This window comes from Python bivittatus, unplaced genomic scaffold (genome assembly GCF_059951505.1).
Source record: "Python bivittatus isolate LINGU-HERP-01145 unplaced genomic scaffold, Pbiv_v1 ctg000790_np1212, whole genome shotgun sequence".
In the NCBI taxonomy this organism is placed as follows: Eukaryota; Metazoa; Chordata; class Lepidosauria; order Squamata; family Pythonidae; genus Python; species Python bivittatus.
In genome coordinates, this window is record NW_028277110.1 from 3,338,767 (window position 1) to 3,360,990 (window position 22,224).

Consider the following 22,224-nt stretch of genomic DNA (forward strand, 5'->3'; position numbering starts at 1 on the left):
GCTAAAGAAATTTGCCTTTAGAGGGAGAGGGTAAAATATAAATGTAGTTGTAACTGCTGTTAAGAAGATTGGAAGCTGATTCTTTATAACTTTTCCCTTCCCTTCCCTTCCCTTCCCTTCCCTTCCCTTCCCTTCCCTTCCCTTCCCTTCCCTTCCCTTCCCTTCCCTTCCCTTCCCTTTTCTCCCTTCCTTCCTTCCTTCCTTCCTTCCTTCCTTCCTTCCTTCCTTCCTTCCTTCCTCCCTTCCTCCCTTCCTCCCTTCCTCCCTTCCTCCCTTCCTTCCTCTGCACCATCCTTTCCTTTCCTTTCCTTTCCTTTCCTTTCCTTTCCTTTCCTTTCCTTTCCTTTCCTTTCCTTTCCTTTCCTTTCCTTTCCTTTCCTTTCCTTTTTTTTAATCTGCACTCAGTCGTTACCGACTCTGCAGTGACTGCTTTTGGATGAGTCCTTTGCAGTTTTCAAGGCAAGGTGTTTGGGAAGTGGTTTGCCAGAGCCTCCTTCCTAGAGCAGAACCCAACTGGCGAGCGCAGGAGGCGGGGTTTCCGTTGCTTTGTGCCTTTTTCGGGCGAGCGTGGCTTCCGCGCTACCGGCAACTGCTCCTGACTCCTTTTGCAAGGCACCGCCAGCATTTTTCCTCCCACCGGAGTGAGAGTCCCCATTTATCTACTCATGTAAGTTTTCAAACTGTTGGGTTGACAGGAAGTGGGGGAGGGAGCAGGAACTCACTCTGCTGCGCGAAGGCTGGACTCGAACCGCTGAAGTGTCGACCATTTCTGGCCAGCAACTTTCAGCGTCATAACCCTAACCCTAACCCTAACTCTTTATACATTTTTAAACCTACTTATTACTTTTTCTTTATTTTCTTTATTTTTTTCTTTCAAAATTTGTATTGTTTTTATTCTCTTAAAATTTTTCTTTAATAGAAATGATATATAATGAAAAGGAAACCTGCTGTAATATTAATTATTGTCTGTATGGATGTGTGTGTGTGTCCATGCGCATAGGGGGAGAGAAAGAGAGAGAAAATGCCACATGGACAACCTATCTGGAAACGGAACTAAGGGGCTATACCATCTCACCATCTATGATAGGATATTGAAAGGCCAAAGAAGTTAGCAACTGGTGTGACCTTTCCTAAAATCTCTGCCCTGGCTTCTTAGCTTTTTAGTGATCTTCCCCCACTCAAGATACCAGCATGCCTTTTTACTCGCCCAACTAACACGCCACCTTCTGCCAGGGTAAATTTGCAGATGTCCCATATTCAGAATGGCGACATCCTTATCCTTCAGGGTCTCTTGAGTCAATGTTTGGTTTTTTTTGCTTGTTTCTTTTTATAAGCATTCCCAGAATCTACTAATAACCCCTCTTTTAAATAAGTATCCAAGTAGATGAGACACACTTTACATCACTCTCCTCTCTTCTGACTCAAATCCAGAGATTACCTTTAAGGCCATTCCTTTTTGGGACCGTGCTTCCTACGAAACAAATGGTATCACAGGTGATATAAAGCTTGCCCCATACTATAATCTACATGTTAAATTGTATAGTTTCTTTTATGCATTTCACTGTTGTGGTGTTTGTACTGTTTTCTTTTTATTCCCTCCCCCCCCCCGCCACACACACAAATATTCCTCCAATGCTAACATGTTTGAATTGGTGGTTGTTGTTGTGAGTCTATTGAAGTTACTTGCTTTTTTCTTGCTGACTTTCAGTGGAAATTTCCAGGGATGTCATGAAGTTTTGTTTTATTTCAATTGCAGTTAGCTCTGAGTTTGATTCTTATGCTGGTTAAGTGTGCTGATCTTTATTTTCATTCCCTCCCCTCCCCCTCCCCCTTCCCTTCCCTTCCGTTCCCTTCCCACCCCACCCCACTTCACCCCACTTCACCCCACTTCACCCCACTTCACCCCACCCCACCCCACCCTACCCTACCCTACCCTACCCTACCCTACCCTACTCAATCCATTCCCATCCCATCCTATCCCAATAGAGAATTGTTAGAATATTATCACTCATTTCCCTCTATAACCTGTTTCTTCTTGTGCACTGATTTTTGGTCTCTGACTGGAAATTAATAAAGTTGAAGTTAAACCTAAAAGAGGGAGAGATCATATGATGACCCCCCCCCAATAATTAGTTCGCCTTTCAATCAGGGAGACAGGGTGGCCAAGAACCCCATTTAACGTTTCTGTAGCAAGGGAAGGGTGAAAAGTGAGTGGGGCTACTTCCGACACATGAGCAAGGCCAGGATATTCTGTTCTCCCCTTGATTTAGGGGAAACCATTTTTCTTCTTTGTTCAGTTAACTATGTTGCCCTAATTTATGGCTCTATTTTCTGCCTCAGAACAACAGGGAGGTGTTCCATCAGTTTTTAGCAGTCGTGGCCCAGAAGTCTTAGGATCTGCAAAAAGGAGTCTTGGGAACTACAGGTGGTCCTGGGATCACAGCTTTCCCACCATCTGCTGTCCCTGCCAAACAAACAAACAAACAAACAAACAAACAAAAATGCAGAGTGTCTGCAGAGTATGGTCCAAAAAATGAAGATGGTGGCCATGATGGTGTCATCAGAGCTTCACCCGCTTTCTCGGTGTGATGTGCATAAAAGGCAGCACTTCAACAGCACTGTTGTGGCCACCATCTTGACATTTTGGACCATACCCTGCGGACAGCCCTGAAGGAATGGTAGAAATAAAGTGGTTCATGTCAGGTTCAGCCCAAGAACAGCAACGGGGCAATCCAGTCCAGTCCAGTTCCTTCATTAGCTGGCACCTAATAGACAGAATCTCGCCAGACTCAACCTATGCTAAAGCGGCTAATGGCTATACCCCGTGAGACTCTAAGGAGGGGCCAGCCTCATCCTCTTCGTCTTCCCACACTCTTGTTGTGGGCTGAGGAGGCGCTTGCTCTGGAATGCCTCTCCCCCTCCTGACAACCTTGAACTTCCATTCCAGAATCTTCCCCGCTCATGCCATCCATTACAGTTCATTTAAGTCAGGGTCCCTCAACCTCAGCAACTTTAAGATGGGTGGACTTCAACTCCCAGAATTCCCAGCCAGCATGGCTGGCTGGGGAATTCTGGGAATTGAAGTCCACCCATCTTAAAGTTGCTGAGGTTGAGGGACCCTGATCTAAGTAATCACTCTGTCCCTTTTTCAAGTAGGGGTTAGGGATGAGGTCTGAGTTTTGCAGACAAAGGAGAACATTTCTCATTTTTCGTTTTGGAAAGATGTTATGGGTTCACAAGGAACTTTACTTAGACCTAGCAGGATCTTGCTTCTTATCAGTACATTATAAAATCTAGCTTTAAAACACACACATACACATACACACTGAGCTAGAAAAAACAGAGCCACAGGATCCCTGGTAAGAAAACAGAGGCTGTGTTTCTTAAATGGCAACTTCTGCTGAGCTTCTAAGCCTTTCTGCATTTTGGATGGGTTTGGGGTTTTATTTTGGCACGGTCCAGTCACAGAAGCATTTCTTGTTTCTAGGGCTCTAACCTCAGTGAAGAGCTGCCCTGAAAACAGCCAGCTTAGGACAGTCCGTTCTTTGAGACCAACTCCTTTTTTTTTTAAGTCTAATAACTGGAATGCCAGAATGTCTAGCTGTTGTCAAATGCTGGAGTTCAGCTTTGCCCTTTGCAATATGTTCGTCTGAGATAACTCACACCTTGACAATTGAGACTGACACTCACCTAGGGACAAAATAAGGCATGTTTGCTCTCCCTGGTGCTGTGGCAACATGTCAGGACTATGCAAGAGAGACAGACAGACAGACAGACAGACATTCAACATTCAAGGGTTGGATGCAACAAGGAAATCCAGATGAGGGAGCCTTACGTGGAAAAGGCGTTGTTTTGCTTCTCACAACGGATCCCTTTGCAATGGTTGGGTTCTTCAGAGGCACTCGTCTCATAATAGAAATAAAGCTGGTTGAGTCCATTGGCAAAAGCTAGGAGCACCAGGCAGTAAATAAAGAGGAATTTGAGGATGTCTAGCAGCATACGTCCCAGAGAGATCTGCAGGGGTCCCAGGTGAGAGTTTGCTGTAAACAGGGAGATGAGACGCAAGGAGCTTAAAATGTTTGAAATGGCAAAGAGGGCTTCTGCTATGAGGGTTGGGTGCCACATTTCCCATTCCTCCCTCGGACGAGAACCATTGTACTGCAAGAAATAATAGGGGAAGGGGGAAAGGAATACAGGTGAATGCTTGCTGGTCAACTTATTAAGAGACATCATTTCGCGTCGCTAAAGCCTTCCGCTCATCCACGCTCTGTCTCTCTCACACACGAGTGCGCACGCACAGGCAGACCAGACAATTACATGAAAATGGAAGGGGGCCATTGCAGGACAGGGGAATTTATCTCCCGCTAGTTCCCTCCTTCCCCCGACGTTCCACCATACTTGATTCCCAACGTAAGCACGTAGCACACTGAAAGAACCAGGAGAATGTGGCTTATTCCTCCCTTCCATTAGAACACAGTCCTGATGACCAGACTGGATAAACTATCCTGTGATTAAAGAACAAAGCAAAGGTGCACCTCCACCAGTAATTAGGAGTGTGCATGAACTAGGAAAGGCATCTTATTTCAAGCGCAGAACAAAACCGTCCCGTCAAAATGTCAGTTTGGAACAATTGAGTTGGCTGGGTTCCACTGGAACAAATCTCAGACGAGCTGAAGCATTTTATTTCAACCTGAACCTCAAAAGATAATTGTCAGAGCGCATAAGTTTTGTTCTGAGCTCAGCACACTTAAAAGAGCCACGGTGATCTCAAAGCATTTTGAACTTGAAGTGAGCTTGTGTCTGAATTTTGCTTGCATGTCCAAGAAAAGCTAATGGGGGCACTCAAGTGGGAGAGTTTTCTCAAATATTCTCCAAAGGGAATTCAACAGGGATTTTTTTGGGGGGTGGGAAGTCTAATTAACAGTTGCAAGAGATACTTCGCACTGTATTCTTTGGGGATAATTGAAAGATAACAACTCAGATATTTTCCATGGGAGGAAATAATTCTTTTCTGCAAAATTTTGGTTATGTGCTGCAGCAAATCTTCTATTGGAGGAGCGGGGTAGACAGATCATCTCAAGTAAACTAATGTGATTTTTGGTTTCCTCCTCAAAGAAACTATCTGAGGAGCTTCTGGAGGATACTAGAACATCTCATCTCATTTCTCTGGATAGTTCCAACAGACCAACACCCATTTTTACAAAGAATGAAATCTGAGGTGAATTTGGAGATTTCTTCCTCTTTGGTCCTGTATTTATATTCATATGCAAAATTGGGAAACATTTGTGCACTGCACCTTCCTCAACTGAGATACCTAATTTCTAGAGACTGAGAAAATGTGGTAAAAGCAGACAAACATTTACACTGAGGTACATGAACCATGGGGTCAGCAACACAGCCCTTGTAGGCCCCTGAGGGCCAAATGCCTTCTGAAAAGGTGGTCATCCATTCCCAGAATCAAATCGAATCACACCATAAGTTTTAGAAAGAATGGAATTCAGAGCTGTCCCATGAGATCTCAGAGTATGATTCCCAACATCGCATCAGATTTAAGAATCTCATGAAGGCCATTTTTTTTAATCTGAATGTGCGTTTAGTGTGTTTACAAGCCCAGAAGTCACTGAATGCTTAAACCGATTCAAAGGCACCCAATTTAGTTCGGCATGCCTCTTTTCTCCCCACACCATTTTTCACAGCAGTGCTATGTTGTATAGGAGAACTGAGCAGGATCTGGCCTCAGGATTGCACAAATCTTCCAAGTTCCTTTTTGGTGGTCTTCAGAGGTCCCCTGGCTAGGCTGACTAAAAACAGATAATTTGGTTTTCTGCCATTTTGCAATGGGGCACAGATGACAATTATAATGTCAAGCCTTATATGACTGGCCCCAATCACTCTGCAGCCAGTTTCCTCCAAAGGATCATTCTTGGCCTTTGGCTAGCAAAACATTGCAGACATTTGGTGTAAAGGAATGTCCTACTGAAAGCTGAGCCAACAGATAGCAGTATATTTCAAGAGAAAGCAAAAATGGCTGCCATCAATATGGCTGTTTCCCTGGTAAACTCTCAAAAAGGAAATTATTTTATTCTAGAACTAAAGAGCAAATATTTTGCTTGCTTTTTAAGGTCAGATATTTTATTTTCCTCTCCCTCTTCCCACCTTGGGGGAAATATAAATGGATTTGTCTTGCTGCTGACAAACACATAAATTCAGTTGAGCTATAGGAACGGGGAATTCTTAAACTTCTTTAAAAAATAAAAGCAATTCTTTTCAAGCACAGAGGAACTAAAATTGTGTACAAACATATTTCTACATGACTTCTAATTGTTTCTGACAGTTCAAACTGTTCTCTACATCTGTGAATGTCATGGATAGAACTTGATTTGTAGAAGGCCCTTAGAAAACTCGCTTTTAACTCTTCACTCGGTCTTTATCTGGAATTTACAAGAAGAGAGTGAAATGGTGCTTTAAAACAGAGGCCAAGAGGGTTCTAGGATACTAAATATGTCTTGCGATCCCTGACAAATTTCTCCCCAATGTGCCTGGCTCGTGGTCAATGTGTCTGCCGGATCCCACAGAGACAGAACCTGATGAAATCATTTGCTTACCCAGATATTTTGGGTAAGGGGGAGGGGGGAACAAACTGAAGGACAAACTCTAATGAGCTCATTTTAATAAAAGAAAAATGTCAGTGACACACCTTTCTCTCATCCTGCATAGCTTTTGGCCCTTTCTTGCCAAAATCCTCAAGGCAACATTCCAAATCCTAGTGAATGTCAAAGAGACCTGGACATCACTTCTATGAAGATGGATGCTCCTCCCTTATTTCAGATGCGTGAATGTACTCCTCACTTGCAGTTAATGGCATGGACCAACTGGCCTTATCTGAACTTCTGTGCATGGCTGGTCGCTAACTGGCTTATTAGTTATTATTAGTTAGAGGAAAGGCCTATTGTTGGGTAATTGAAATTTCAAATATTTAGGAATGAAGCTGATTTCAACAAAATAACAGTTGATTTCACTGGCCACAATTCAGCTGTGGATGCAAGTAAATTATTGCATAGTAGGATGTTTAGCAGATGTGTGATGGAAGGGAATTATGAAGGCCAGGCTCAGGGAGATAAGCGTGTTCTTAGTTCGCCAGAGGAACGTGGGAAGTTCAAGAAGATGAGGCTGGCACCTCCCTAAGGAATTCACAGTGTTGTGGCTGGCTGGCTTGGGAGCTAGGGTTCAGTCTGGGGAGATTTCTGTCTAGAGGTTGTAGCTAATAAACGCAGCAGAACTGAATTTGCATTGTCTCTTGGAGTTCTTTGGGCTAAACCTGACAGATGTTAGTTACAGAGGAAATTTGCTTATTCTGCAAGTACAATTTGTCCTCATGCTTCATTGTAAATTACAAAGATTATTATTATTTTTAAAATCCTGATTAGTTAAACAAGTGATAATTGGCTAACTTCACACATCATACTCAGGTATAACCACAAAAATCTTGGGTGCAATGCCCAGAATTCCTCTACTACCATTTGAATTTTAGATGACAGAATAGGGTATTATTAAATAAATGGGGAGCAATAATGCTAACAGTATTTAATCAGTTTAATAGTTGGAGTCACATTTATGTTAATGTGAAGCCAAGCAAAGTCTAAAGGTCTTCCTTGTAGCAGGCCTATGAGGAGGTTTAAGCTGAGACCCAGTGGCTGATTATCCAATTAGAGCTTCACAACTGAGCAAGGACTGGAACACTGAGTTAGACACACTTTAGAGGTTCTGGGACTTCAACTCCCAAAATTCCCAACTCAGATGGCCAACATGAATTCTGGAAGACGTAGTCCCAACATTTCTGCTTGGCACCAAAAGATAATGAGAAGATCATCTGATGTACTACACCATATTGAAAAGGTTGTAAGCAGTAGGGCGAGAGCAGTAGGGTGGAAAAATAATAGTATAAAAAGGAAAAACAGACTACAAAGAAGAAGGGAGGCAAGCTTCTGGTTCTCGGAGATGATATTATTTGAAGTATGCAATTTTTTTCTGATGTCAAAATATTCCAACCTCAGAACATCCATTCTATCCTTGAAACAGGTCATTCTGAGTACACTGGAAGAGTTCCAGTTGTAAAAACAGTTGTTCCAACCTCCGTTCTGAAATCAGAATAGCTCATTTCAAGGCCAGATCACTTCTGCTACATTCCAAGTGATCCATTTCAAGTTTGGAACACTTCTACCTTGAAACATGTTGCATACCTTTAAACGTGATTGAATTTCGATCTCTGATCACAGAAGGTACCAAATATGCTCAATGTGCGAGAAAGAATGCTTTGGTGATCTAAGTCCAACCGCAAGACAAAACAGTAAAGAACTGTGTGGCTAGGGCTTACTTCTAGAGCTAAGCAAGAACAGGACAAACAGAGCCCCTTGAAATAATCCTGATGGATATAAAAATCCTAAAAAGTTTTAAAGCACACAAATAATTAGAATCAAGCTGGGAGGTAGGGGAAGCAAACCAAATCAGATAAGATTCAGGGTAAAACTGTGGAGTCCTCGGGTTTCCTTGGCAGCAAACCCCATTCCATTCGAGCACTGAAGATGTTACCTAGCCGGGTAACGAAATGTTTGCACGAAAAGAACCAAGCTCAGAGAACCCCGAGGACTCCACAGTTCAACCCTGAGCTACACATGTTCGCTTCTATTGGTATTCAGGGTAAAAGCCTGCTAAAATAAAATAGTGTTGATTCTGTAGAGGGCTCTCAGGGGCAGAGAATTCCAATGGCTGAATGCCAACGTTGGAGAAAGCCCTACTGGAAATGGTAAAATTGCCATTTTCTCCTGGTTTCAACTCTTGCCCAGGGAAAAGTCTCCAAGGGAAAGACAAATCCAACAAAAAGCGTCTATCGCTGCAAGTTGTTCTCATTTTGGTTACCAGCATCCAGCCTGTGATGGAAAGACAATTTGCTCACATTCTCCCTTTTTCCATTGTCATTCATTTTGTGCTATTAGTGACAGCAGGTCTTTCTAACACTGGCAAGTACCTAACATTTTTGAGTTCTGTGCACAAGAGTAGAACCAGAGCATTCATTCTGCTATCATAGCCCTCTCTGTTCTCTCTTTGGAAAATGCCTGAAATACCCACCACCATCAACTAAGCTTTGCAAGAAACTTTTCTGTGGAACAAAGATGCAGTTGGCCTCCAGTGAACACACTGATCAAGGTACATGTATGACCACTATTCATACATGCAGAGCTATTTCACAATGGATGAGTCCCTTTAGGATTAGTGAATGATGTGTTATATATTCATCTGTCAGAAGAGACTTTGCCCATAAAGACCAGGTGCAAACTTTTGGCTTTTAAACAGGCAAAATATTATTGTAGAAAAAGGGGGATGAAATGCTTTCTGTGGGGCACAGTAGTGGCAACTGGTAAGCTCAGGTGGTGGTTTTTGGGGTGAGAAAAAGGGGTTGATGAGTATCACATGTCTTCAAGTCACCATGGTTGAAAAACACTGGTCTAGACAAACACAAACTTTCTAGGGATGAAAATAGGGCTTCCTTGGGGACTCCAGTTAGAAGTCAGTGATTATGGAACAATTGGACCTCCATCATGGCACTTAGACTTTGGAACTTTCTGCCCCCTAAGATACAGAAAGGAAAGAAAAAAAGCAAAATTTACTGCCTCTCAGTTTAATGAAGGCCAGTTTGAACTTTCTGAATCTATCTAACTGCTGGAATATACTTGCAGGCTGATATCTGCATTGGCCTAAATGTGGTGATGCACTTTTTAGCTCAACCCATTTGTACCAAAGTGAGAAATGTGTGTTAGGTGAGCTTATATAGTATGTTATATTAGGGGAAACAGCTCTTCCCAAAAGTGTACTCTAAGACCCAAAATACCTATATTAAGAGAAATTGACAGCAAAAATGCTTATAGATTTTTGTGCTAATCTTTTAATGCAAACTGGTGCTGAAACAGTAGGAAAAAAAGGTAAGGTTGGGGGGAAATGAGAAATCAAATTCAATCAGATTTGATTCACTATGCTTTGCTGAATAAATCACAAACAGCTGGGTTCACACCATGCACTAAGCCAAAAGCCTAACAAAGTGTTTTATGGTTTAGGGCGATGCATGAACCCAAAATGCCTTGTTTTTCTTTGGGAAGCCAGTTTGGTCTAGTGGTGAAGGCACCAGGCTAGAAACCAGGAGACGGTGAGTTCTAGTCCCACCTTGGGCATGAAAGCCGGTGATGACTTTGAGCCAGTCCCTCTCTCTCAGCCCCCAACGTCAGGCTCAGGTGACATGCCAGTCAGTCAATTCCTGTCACAACCAACAGATCAACATTTGGTTGATCTGAAAAAAAAGTGGACCCTGCAACCGCAGGAAAAATTCCAGGAAGAAAGAAAAAATCATAGGAAGTAGGAATAGAGCACGTTGGGCAGAAAAAAATGTCTCCCCAACTCAGTATTGTCCATCAGAGCAGTGCAGTGCTTCGATTTAATCTCCCAATGGTGCTTCCCCATGTGCCAATACCCTTTCAGAATTGAATTGGAGCATTGCACAGCCCTATTGTCTAATCAGACTGGTCTCCCTGCATTAGGTGAAGAGCTCTTCCATCTTTCACTCACTGATTTGTATCTCGAATTTCTGCTCCTTCTACATGCAAGGCATGCCTAATTCTCACTAAACAATCGTGCTTGAGATACCAAGGCCCAAACAGTAAGCTAAGCTCACAAGAGTACAATGAAAACCAGAGCTGGACACCACTATTGGTCACACCTTTTCCTCTGCTCTTCCTTATCCTTTGGCCCCAAGGAAGGAAAAGAAAGAACTGAGATGGATTTTGGAGGACCAAACAAGGTTTCTTCACCCTAATGCAGTGTTGTCCAAACCTGGCCACTTTAAGATGAGTGGACTTCAACTCCCAGAATTCCCCAGCCAGCCATGGGAGTTGAAGTCCACTCATCTTAAAGTGGCCAAGTTTGGACAACACTGCCCTAATGCAAAGGCAGTCAACCTTTTGTGATCAGGACCCATGCTGAACATTGGAGGAGCCAATGTTACCATGGGTGGGGTGATGATGCAAAATAGATGAAACTTGTCTCCAATGTGGGGAAAAATAGGATTATTTTTCTTTCTTGGGGGCTGAGGCATTGGTTTTGACAACAATGTTCTCCCTATTTTAGGGTTTACTCTATTGTTTTCATGCATCTTCTGTTTCAAAATGGCAGAAAACTGTGCCACTGATTTTTAATATAGTTATAGTAGTCCAAGAGACCCAGTTTGGTGTAGTGATTATGGCACTGGGCTAGAAATGGGGAGACTGTGAGTTCTAGTCCCACCTTAGGCACGAAGCCATCTGGATGACCCTGGGCCAGTCATTCTCCCTCAGCCCTAGGAAGGAGGCAAGGGCAAGCCACTTCCGAAAAACCTTGTCAAGAAAACTTCAACAACTGGTCCAGGCAGTTGCCAGGAGTCAAAACTAACAAAGGTGCACGTGCACACACACACACACACAGAGATGCCAAGAGAACTGGGAAAGCACTTTACATTCCCTGCCTGGGTGCCTGCCAAATATTACATATGGACAAAGTATTGGAACTTCTTGGGCACCCATGTTCTTCCTGCATCAGAATAATTTCACGGATTCAAAATCATTATGCCTCGTTGTTGTTTTTTAAAAAAATTCAAAGTGCTTCACAAATTAAGGTAATAAAACAAAAGAAAAATAATATTTTCCTCCGGCCTTGGTTTTATAGCAATAACTCAAGTTGATAGCACATCGCCAGGGTTGAGATACTAAATCATGACATTTGCTGATGTAATAATGGATGGGAAATAACAACTTTGGCTAATCACTGCCTACTGTAGGAATAACCACCCCCTCCCAAAGTTTTGGAATACATTTTATAGGGAAGCAGACTTGGCCTTTGTTTTACTGTCTTTTGGGCACCAAAGATGCTTTGACATTTTAATTTTTATTCCCTTTCACGTTGCAATGCGGCCTTCATTTAATTTGATTTCTGCTTATTTAGTTTCTGTGGTCCAGCAGCTGTTTACAGTATATTGATTGTTCTAATTCTTTCACTGGCTGTTGTTCTGGGTTTCAGACATGAGTTTGATATGCTTTTGCACACTAATTGTAAGCAGGCTTCCAAAACTTATTTCAAGAAGAAGCATTCACATTCTTAAATACCTAAACCGGTGAACAACACCACAACATCTGAACTTGGTGCAAGCCACAGAGCCCATCCTCATCAGCATCTGCAGTCATGGTTTATTTGAAGAACTATTCCTAAACCAGGGTAACCTTGGGGTCGTAACAATGAACCAAGATGCAACACAGAATGAAGTTGAGACTAAGAAAAGGTCGGGATCTGCATCAGAAAGAGAAGGAGAGTGACGGAAGAATTTGCAGGGATTTTCTGCAACAAACTATGTCCTTTAAGGGTCACTGAGATGCAACAGGGCCATAGAAGCCATTCACACTTGCTTATTCATAGTACAACTGTCCAAAAACCATCTTCCTATTTCCCTCCTGTTTATTTCCTCTGCCAACGGAGCTTCCATTTTTTGTCCTCTTGTTCTCAGCTTGCCTTAAAATATATTTATCATCTCTTTTTGTGGGCTGTTTGATCTTATTTTATTGCTATGAGCTACCCTTCCGTGCTGTCACTGTTTTCTGTTATACTTCCCTTGGGTTTTAATGGAAGTCGGGGAAACTAAGCAAACAGCAGACCACTTGAGAGATGACTGTACAGTGAAAGACAACACACACACAGACACACACACACATCTAAGAGCGAAGCTAAATGCCAGAATCCCTAGGATTTTGCAGAAATTTCCTTCTGTTTTTTTGGAGGGGAAAAAAACCAAAAGCAATTTCCTTGTCATCTAACCGAAGAATTATAAAAAGTAATGCAGAAGAAATATGTGCACTGCACTAATTGATGGTACCTTGACATATGCGACAATTTTCAGAGAAATGGTTGCTAAGTAGAGAGAGTTCATTGCAAAATCCATCAGGTTCCACCAGTCGTGCACGTATTCGTTGAAGCCTCCGTCCCACATTTCTTTGATTTCTCCCCAAATAAAGCCTGTAAAGGGGGGGAGGGGGTGAAAAAAGAACTTTCATTTCTTTTAAGTCACTGTTATTGGGTATCAAAGCAGAACACACTGGAAAAGTTAATTAAAACATAACAGCTGGGAAACACCAGATTCCATCCTGTTTTCTCTCCCTCGTCCTATTTTTCTGTCAAACACAGCAGTGCGGTTTTCGAAACAGATGTTTACAAGGACGTAAAGTATGGCTTGAAATGGAAGGGACAGCACCAATGTCTATATCCTAACTGTGCTATGCCTTCAGACAGAAAAGATGGAAAGTCACTGGATATGAACTCTTCTGTATCAGGGCGAAAGTTCAAAGAGGAACCTCGGGATTTGCTTGCAGGAGGCCCGTGCAACTTTTCAGAGAGAGAAATCTTTTTCTCTAATAAGTGATTCATCTTAGAGACAGTTCATTCAGGCTTCTCCATCTCCATGCAACTATAACTTTTGATTGTTCGTTTTGACTAACAAGACCTGCTACCATAGGATGGTGGAACAATCTGGGTTGAAAACATGTTAGTCTGGGGTTGAATTTCATCCCTCTGCTGGATTTCTGTGGCTAAGCACAGTCCTTGGAGAGGACTATGGGTAACATGGAGCAACAGTTGTCCAGATGGTCCAACTCAACAGACCAGTGTTTCTCAACCTTGGCAACTTTTAAGATGTGTGGCCTTCAGCTCCCAGAATTCTCCAACTAGCATGGCTGGCTGGAGAACTCTGGGAGTTGAAGTCCATGCATCTTAATGCTACCAAGGTTGAGAAACACTGCAATAGACAGTGGAGTTCTAAATACAACCCTTCTAAATACAACTCTACATAGAAAACAGAACCCCCCCACTTTTTATCCCATAACTGTTTGATTGTTTTTACCTCTGTAATTGCTGCAATTTTTGTTTTGAATCACTCTGATTGGTTTAATGACTGTGATTGTTTGGGCTGCTGCTCAATTCTTCTTCTTTTTAATTACTATTTGCTACTTTTAATGTTTTTTCTCAATGTTACATGCACGGGTCCCCAAGAAGATTTAGACAAAAAAAAAACAAAAAACAAAAACCACAGGAATGGACAAAATAAAGAGGAAATCAGTATAAAAATGTGTAAAGGCTCTCCAAGATCTTCATATCTTCTCTTTCCCCTGCCCCACCCATTTCTAACCATTGATCAACTCTGTACTAATACAAATTGGCTTGTATCTCATCACTGTCTCATTTTTTAATTTATTTTATGGGCTGTGCAAATGTTTAGTAGCCTTGGACTGGAAAGTTTCAGTCATAAAACAGAGGATTCCTGGCTCTTGCCACCCAGGGACAGGATCTGCTTTATCCCCCTACCTGAATCCCCTTTCAATTGATGAAAGAAAATTGGCTTCTTTTAGCAAATAAAAGTCATTTCAGTGAAATTCTCCGGGGTGGGAGGTGCTGTTGTGCACCTATCTAGTGATGAGGTGGTCAAGACCTGCAGCTTTTCCAACAGAGGAATGGGAGCAGCCTGGGTGGATTCAGAATAGAGGAAACATTAGCAACCAGTAGTAGCCCTCCCACATCGAAGCATTTGGTTGAATTCTCAATTCCTTTCTTCTGCTTCTGTCTCCTTGGAATTGCAGTTGAGAGGCTGGCTTCATGCTACCAGAAGCAACCAACGTTTCCCTTTCTATCCCTGATTTCTTGCCTGCACAACTGAAGTGGTAGAGGATCTTTTGATGTAGAAACCCTTGAGTTACAGTTATTGTGAGTAATCATAGCATTGTTACTATAGTTACTGTCCTGCTGTCTGTAGAGAAGATGACAGTGCCTTCCACAGCTCTTTCTTTCTAATCAAGAGGGGACATTTTGTAAAATGTTCCCCCTTCCAATTAACTTATTTGTAGGGAATTGTACTCTAACTCTCCGGTGTAATCAATAATTTCAAAATATTATTATTTAGGTGAGACAAACACTTTTTAAAAAGGGTTTTAGAAAGCAGACTGGAACTGTGAGATCATCATCAGCCTCTTGTGTGCAGCCTGACTCCCGATGTATATGTGTGTGTGTACAGATAGAGGTTTTTTCCTTCTCAAAAGCAGAAAAAAAAAGAGAAAACAGAGCTGGGAGCATATTGAATAAAGGAAGCTTGTTGGCCAGCACGCAAGGCATCAACTTTCTTTCGGCGAAGTTCCACTTCAAAGTTACAATATGAAGAATCCGTTCAGTCCGATTCATTTTTAATAGCTGTCGAAGTGAAGAATTACAGTGTTCAATTTCACTTCATTTCCTTATTTAAAATCCCCTCACATATCCACTCCAAACTTCCTTTTTTTTAAAAAAAAATAGATTCTATGAAAGTAAATCAAATGGAAAAGGAACCATATTATTAGTTCAAGGATAATCAGAGGCTGTAAAAAAAGGGGGAAAAGGAGAAGGTTCTTCCATTCAGAATGAATCTTTGCCATCACTCAGGGTTGTCTTTATATAGACACAAAGTCAAATTAATTGGCTAAAACACCATGTTCTACATTGCACTGTGCTTTTGACATTTATTGAATATATTCTCCCTTGCTTAGGTCTTCCCTTTCTACACACAAGGTATGTGTGGTTGTTTTTATTAATGTTTCCTATATGGACTGTTTTTTTCAACTATATTTTTCACTGAACTCTGTTTACAGTATCTTACATTTTATTTTATTCTGCATGCCCTTTCACAATTATTTTAATGAATGGTTCAGAAATACACTAAAATTAGAGGGAAATACTGTGATATCACCATTCTGCCAACTCGACCTTCAGCTAGCTTTGATAATGCAACAAGCCACAGGAGAGAAATATAAATATAAGTATAAATATAAATATAGTCATGTGAATTGATGATAGCGCAATGAACAACAGCTACATGGTACAAAAATGGCAAAGTTATCATGTCTGTAACAATTTCTACCCTGACATTTCATACTAAAACAGGCCGATAAAAATCAACTCAGCATTTTAAGCACACCATTATTTAGCAACTGACTGTTGAAGGACCAGGTTGGGAACAGGTCATTCTGGAAAAAAAATCTATGTAGTTGCTAGGAGTTGATACCAACCCGATGGCATATAATCAATCAATTTAGCAACTGTAGGGTGCTTTTAGACTGTAGGTCAGTGTTGTCCAAACTTGGCCACTTTAAGATGAGTGGACTTCAATTCCCAGAATTCTGGGAGTTGAAGTCCACTCATCTTAAAGTGGCCAAGTTTGGACAACACTGGTGTAGGTTATCTATAGTTACTTTTACCTCTTACCAAGAACTTTGCATTCAAGAATAGTCCCTAAAATTTGCCCAATTGTATTATTGGGATCCACATCTGAGCTGTTGGTTAGCTTACATTAACTACAATGCAGCTTGAATAATGGGTTGCACACCACCTCTGTAACATTACTTGACTTTGTGTAGCATAGGAACGATGACGCTGAGCTAAACAGCAGAAACCTCCAGGTTTCTACTTCATCTGTACCATGGATTCAGTGGTCACGTAAACATAACTGGAGGAGGTTCACCAGGCATGGATTAGGAAGCCATGGTGAAATCTATAGCTGTTCACCTCTTCCCCTTGGATTTCTTTGATCATGTGTTAGTTTCCAGCATGACCATCTTAACTGCAATAAGCTGAAGTATTCTATTACATTAGAATGAAGTCACTTTGACTTAACATCAAGAGGGAAGAAAAGTAAAATCTTTGAGAATCAACTGCTAGGGATTTCATAACAGGCCCCCGGAGTTCTCTAGGCAGGGATATGGAAGGGATTTGCTGCTGCCATCTCCCAGGAATTTTTTCCCCCCAACTTCCTTGCTAATTTACAACTCTAGGATTTTTTGATAGTCTCCCATCCCACTACTAACCAGGTCCAACCCTGTTTAAATTTGTGATGTTTTCTAGTCCTTTTATCTAGCTGGGTAATATCAAGAAAGAAAGCATATAATGCTAAGAAACAAACTAAATCAGGGGAAAAAAAGTTCCCTATATACGTATTAGTTGTCAATTGTAATTTTGTTTTATTGTTGTTTGCCACCCAGAGTCACATTCTGTGAGTTGGGTGGTCAAATCACTCATTCAGTCAGTCAATTAAATGTATGCATTTACTGAACATTTGTTCATATATTTCATTAAAATGTCATGAGCATCAAGAATATGGTACAGAGGTGAGGAACCAGTCATCCTTCCTGTGTCATTTGATCTCCAGATCTGTGAAGGTCCAACCATCATGATCATTAATAATGATTGTAGTCCAACATTTAAAAAAATCACAGGCCCCTCTCTTTAGTATAAATTGCAACATAAGATATGCTAAGAAATAAGAATGTAACTATAAGATTCCTGGGTGGATATTACTAGACATAATATCTACCTTCACCATCTTAATCCCATCCTACAATTCAATCAAGAATCCTCTAAATTAGATCCAAGGACATCTAAGTCAAGGGTCTTGTTCCTGTTTCAAACACTATTCTGCCTGGATGTTTCAGGAAGTCTAAACAACAGGGCAGGAAATCAATATTCATTCTAGCTGTCCCTTCCCACCCCTACATCTGTTTCCAGAACGGGAGTTTGCATTCTACTATCAGGAACGTCAGTCTTCAATTCACCTGAGTTCTCTCTCAGCTTGTGAGATCGATCCTCTTGTTTCAATAACTGTCTAAGTCAACTGCTGTCCGTATAGCTTATCCATGGTACCTTCCAAACTAGACCCTCAAAGATATGTTAGAACTGCTACTCCCCTACTTCCCAGGACATTCCTGGGGATTCTGGATGTGGTCATCTTAGCACATCTGGAGGATACCAGGGGAATGTGGCTTACAGAATTGTGCAGAGAAGCATCTTGCTGGTCTTGCAACTCATGTGTCCCAATTCAGCGTCCAACGGTGTTTAGACTGAGATATGCTAAAGGTTTTGACGTCAGAACATCCATACTCTGAAATCTCCATGGAACAGGATGTTCTGTATTTGGATGCTTCGAGAGCCACAAGACTCACAAGCAACACCAGGAGACCCTGGTCAAAATGTATGTTTATCTAACCCTATTTTGGCCATTCTGAAACCTTTCCCATAAGTTCCTACATGGACTTAGAGTTCCCCGGGACTGAATTTAGGGACCTCCGCATACAAAACAGGTCTAGATTTATTCAGTTAGAGAACCTCACTGCGCGATGTCCCAGTGCTCTCTCTTGCAATGCAGCTGAACCTGGATTGTTCTCCATAACTGCCAATTGCTTTTGCTGGTGTCTCCATAGGTACTGCTCCCTACAGCAACCAACCATGTGGGTTCTTCCACAATCTGGTTAGCCGTATTCCCCAGCCACAGGATAGGATGGGGTGGGAAGGGATGGGAAAGGAAGTCCTTTCCACCAGTTCCAAAATTGCCACAGACAGTAAGGCTAAATGTGGGGAAGGATGTGGCTTTTTCTTCTCCTAGAAGAGACAGCAGCTGTTGGTCCTGAAGTGTCTTGTTTGCCAAACTTATTTACATGGAAATAACAACATCCCAAGCAAAATTAATCTGCAAGCAATTCTCATTAACCCTCAGTGCCTTCATTGACTTACCTAAAACCCAGGGGAGGATCATCCATTCCACCACAGTAGGAGGAGGTCCTTGCATGTGCAGGTCTGTCCTGACAATGTGCTGGGATGCAAGCAGTAGCATGAAGAGGAAGGTAAGGTAGGAGCCCGTGTGGCAGATAAACTTGATAAATGGCTTTTTAATGAACAGTCCCAGCCTGCTTTTAGGTGCGATCAAATAGGCCACAGAAAGCACTGGAAACAGCAGTCCGATAGTGACACAGGTCAAAAGCTTGACCGCCCAATGCTTCCGCCGCCATCCGGGGAAGCCATCGTACCAGAGCGTTGCTAGTAGTTGCTGGCAGTTGGGCTGAGCCACAAACTGGAGCGAGAGAAAGACAGAGAAGGAGAGATGAGTACATTTGCAACAAGTGACAGCAGTGGCAATTGGAAGAACAAAAGGAGGGATCTGCTGCATTTATCCTGGGGGAGGGGGGAAGGGGGGGTCATCTATGGTCCATGAGAAATATGCAGCCCTTAATCTGCTTTACAGCCCTCAGAGTTCCCCTGGAACTTTTTTATTACCCATCACCAAAATTCTGGGGCGAATAAATAAAACAAGGTGGGAGCTGTTTCTCATATGCATTGCTGGGACTTAGATTTCCTTAGCTGCAAGCTTTTTTCCCCATAATGCACTCATTCTTTAAGACACACACCCTACAATATGCACCTATGTTTTTGCTGGTGCTGTTTATTTGTTTGGAAAAAGATTAAATTTGGCCTGTTCAGGCTCATTGGACTTATTTGCCTAAAACTGGTTTATCTGCATTATTTGCATTATTAAATTCACACTCTGCCTTTTTGCTTATAAAAGTCCTCCCAGTTTGTTTGTCTAAAAATTCCCATGCCACAAACTTCTCATTCCTTCTCAGGGCCAAAGAAAGTGGGTCACAACCTAAATCTAAGCTGTCCTGGGCTCACTTGCACCAGTGCATTTAAGAAGGCTCCCTCCTCCAGCTATAAAACATATCATTAATGGAATTGATCAGCCTGTTCTCAGACCAGCACCATAGGTAAGAACGGTAGAAGGATAGGGAAAGATTTTCATCCCTTCTGTCAGAAGACACATTCATTTTTCTCCTGCAACTCCAGCTGGGTCTGTGCCTGAAATGATTTCATTTTGCAAATCTGCCATTGCTATTAAAAATTAAGAGGGTTCATATTTCATTCAAAAGGTTCTTTCGAGAAGAGGAAGAAAAGGCAAGGGGGGGATCACAGTTCCATTAAGGAGGAGGAGGAGGAGGAGGAGGAGGAGGAGGAGGAGGAGGAGGAGGAGGAGGAAAGAAAAGCTCAATTTGAAACAGGGATAGGATCTTCTAATCAAGTCTGCCTTGTAGCTGTGGGGAGGGAATTGATGAACTGCTAACTTCCACCCTGAATCTGATTGGGGGCCAAGCTGAAGGCCATGGCCAAATGTTTTTGCTTACAGCTCCTAAACACCTTGATGTGCTTAAGCTGAAGGTCACAGGCAGAAGACAAGGAACCCAGTAAAGCTATCTAAGATTGAGTTAAGTCATCCACCTGGTACCCTGCAGCCAGACAATTTCCCACAATGGCTGATGTAGGAAGGAAAAGGGGTTAGGAAGAAAAAGAAAATATAACCCAGGCATGACTGATTAGAATTTTATGATGCCTTCAGTACCTGGTTATGGTGGAAATAAGATCTATCCATGAGAATTACAATCCCATACTGTAATGATATGTGGAAATGACCTTGGGAGACTGGGCCCAGAGACACTGCCTAGGGAACGGTCAGATAAGAGAGGGCATAGCCCGCAGCTGTAAAATGGGTGGAGAAAGAGGCTCAGAAGGGACCCTCCCTAAGTTCTCAGGATGTAAAGGAGATGGCAGGAGAAATGTACTTTCAGACTTGCAAGATTCTGTTAACACAGCCTTACAATAAAATAGAATTAGCTCATCTGGCCGGGTTTCCTGTCTGGTCTACCTGGATACATACCTAGAATAAACTCTGCTTTATTTCAGTTAAATATTGCCATCCTGTGGGACTGAGGAAGTGTGCCATGGAACAGCATCCCCCCCACCCCCAGAGATACAGACGGTACCTTCTTTCCTGGGGTTCCAAAAAGTGCTTAAGACTGGCTCTGTTCATGAGTTTGCTGATGTATTGATGGACCCCTGTCATATTTTTGTAGAGTTTATTGTTCTGGTTGCTTTAGTTCAGGCTCCCTGTTTATGTGGGTTTGTTTTTATTGTTTTCTGCATTTTGTAAGCTACCCAGAGTCCAATGGAAGAGTCAGCTATAACACATTTAATAAACTAAATTAAATTAAATTAAACAAATTTTCTGCTGAGAAGCCTCTGAACATTTGCAAAGCAACTTTGCTCATTGTCAAGGGTTCTGGGTGTGTATTCCAAAGCACATCTTCCATTTATAGAGTATTGGGTATGTTTGTTCATCCTTACAGTTAGCCTACAAAAACAGGAAAAAATCTAACTCTGCCTATGTAATGGTATGTGGGAAAGACCTTGGGAGACAGGAGGAAGAGCTGTAGACTGGACAACCAGCATGGAAAAGAAGTCTCAGCCCTCAGAAGGAGGGAGGGTGCAGGAAGTGTTTCAGAAGGGACCCTCCCTAGTTTTCTGGAGAGTAAAAGGAGAGGACGGGAGAAGTACTTTCAGACTTGCAAGATTCTGTTCATGTCACCTTACAATAAAGATAGAGCTAGTACTCCTGGTCTGGACTACCTCAAAGGGCCTTGCAGTATGATGTACAGAATGGGGAACTTAGCTTAGTGGTACAAAACTTATTTGGCATGTACAATTTCCAGGTTCATTCATGGGCAGCTCTGGGTCAAAAAATTGAGCAGCAACATTGGGAGAGGGAATTCCATGGACAGCAGATTCACCGCTTGAAGGAGAAGAAGTTGTCCACCCCCTTCCCCAGTGCTCCCCGCCTTCCCCTCCCCAAAAGCAGAGGCACTGTATCACCATTTACCAGTTGGCTGGGCAGCTGACCAGTTGCCCTGTGAACATCACTTCAAGTGAAGCCCCCCCTCCCTCCTGATTTGACAACTAAAGGTAACATGCCATCCTATTGCAGAAGCACCTGTTAGAATCCATGGTCATAATAGTCTGATGTTTGTGGTGTGAGTTTTAGGAAGTTGTGCTCACTTAAAGTTCTAACCAATGCATTCAAACCACGGTGCACCCATTTGGAGTATTGAAATGACTTCTCAACTCAGCACTAGGCCAAGCATTCTGGAATCTGGCCACCTGGGGACCTCATCACCAAATAGACTCATTGTGCCTTTCAAAGTCATGCATTTATTATTTAGTTATTAATGAAACATATTGTTTACCCTGCCACAATTCGAAAACACTTTATCTATTTAATTCTTCAAGGAATAATACGGTACCAAGAACAAACAAGAAGAATCACATCTTCCACTGGTGTTCTTTTGAAATTTGAGTTCCAGCTGGGAACCTGGAAATTATCCAAGTAATGTTGTAAGATATCATCTGTGCCCAGCGAGGTGGTTTTTTGCAAATCCACAGCTGATATAGCCAACATATTTAGTTCTGGTAAACATTTGTTTAATTTGT

At 42.1% G+C, this 22,224-nt stretch overlaps 1 protein-coding gene across 1 annotated transcript in view; it reads right to left on the minus strand.

The window, feature by feature from the left end:
* Positions 1–22,224, minus strand: part of TRPC5 (transient receptor potential cation channel subfamily C member 5) — a 112,250-nt gene that overhangs the window by 33,311 nt on the left and 56,715 nt on the right. Inside the window, exons 3-5 of the mRNA XM_088129173.1 lie at positions 18,646–18,982; positions 12,944–13,083; positions 3,836–4,158 (exon numbers count right to left, since the gene is read on the minus strand). Of these exons, the coding sequence (XP_087985299.1) occupies positions 3,836–4,158; positions 12,944–13,083; positions 18,646–18,982 (800 nt within the window). The remainder of the gene's footprint in view (positions 1–3,835; positions 4,159–12,943; positions 13,084–18,645; positions 18,983–22,224) is intronic.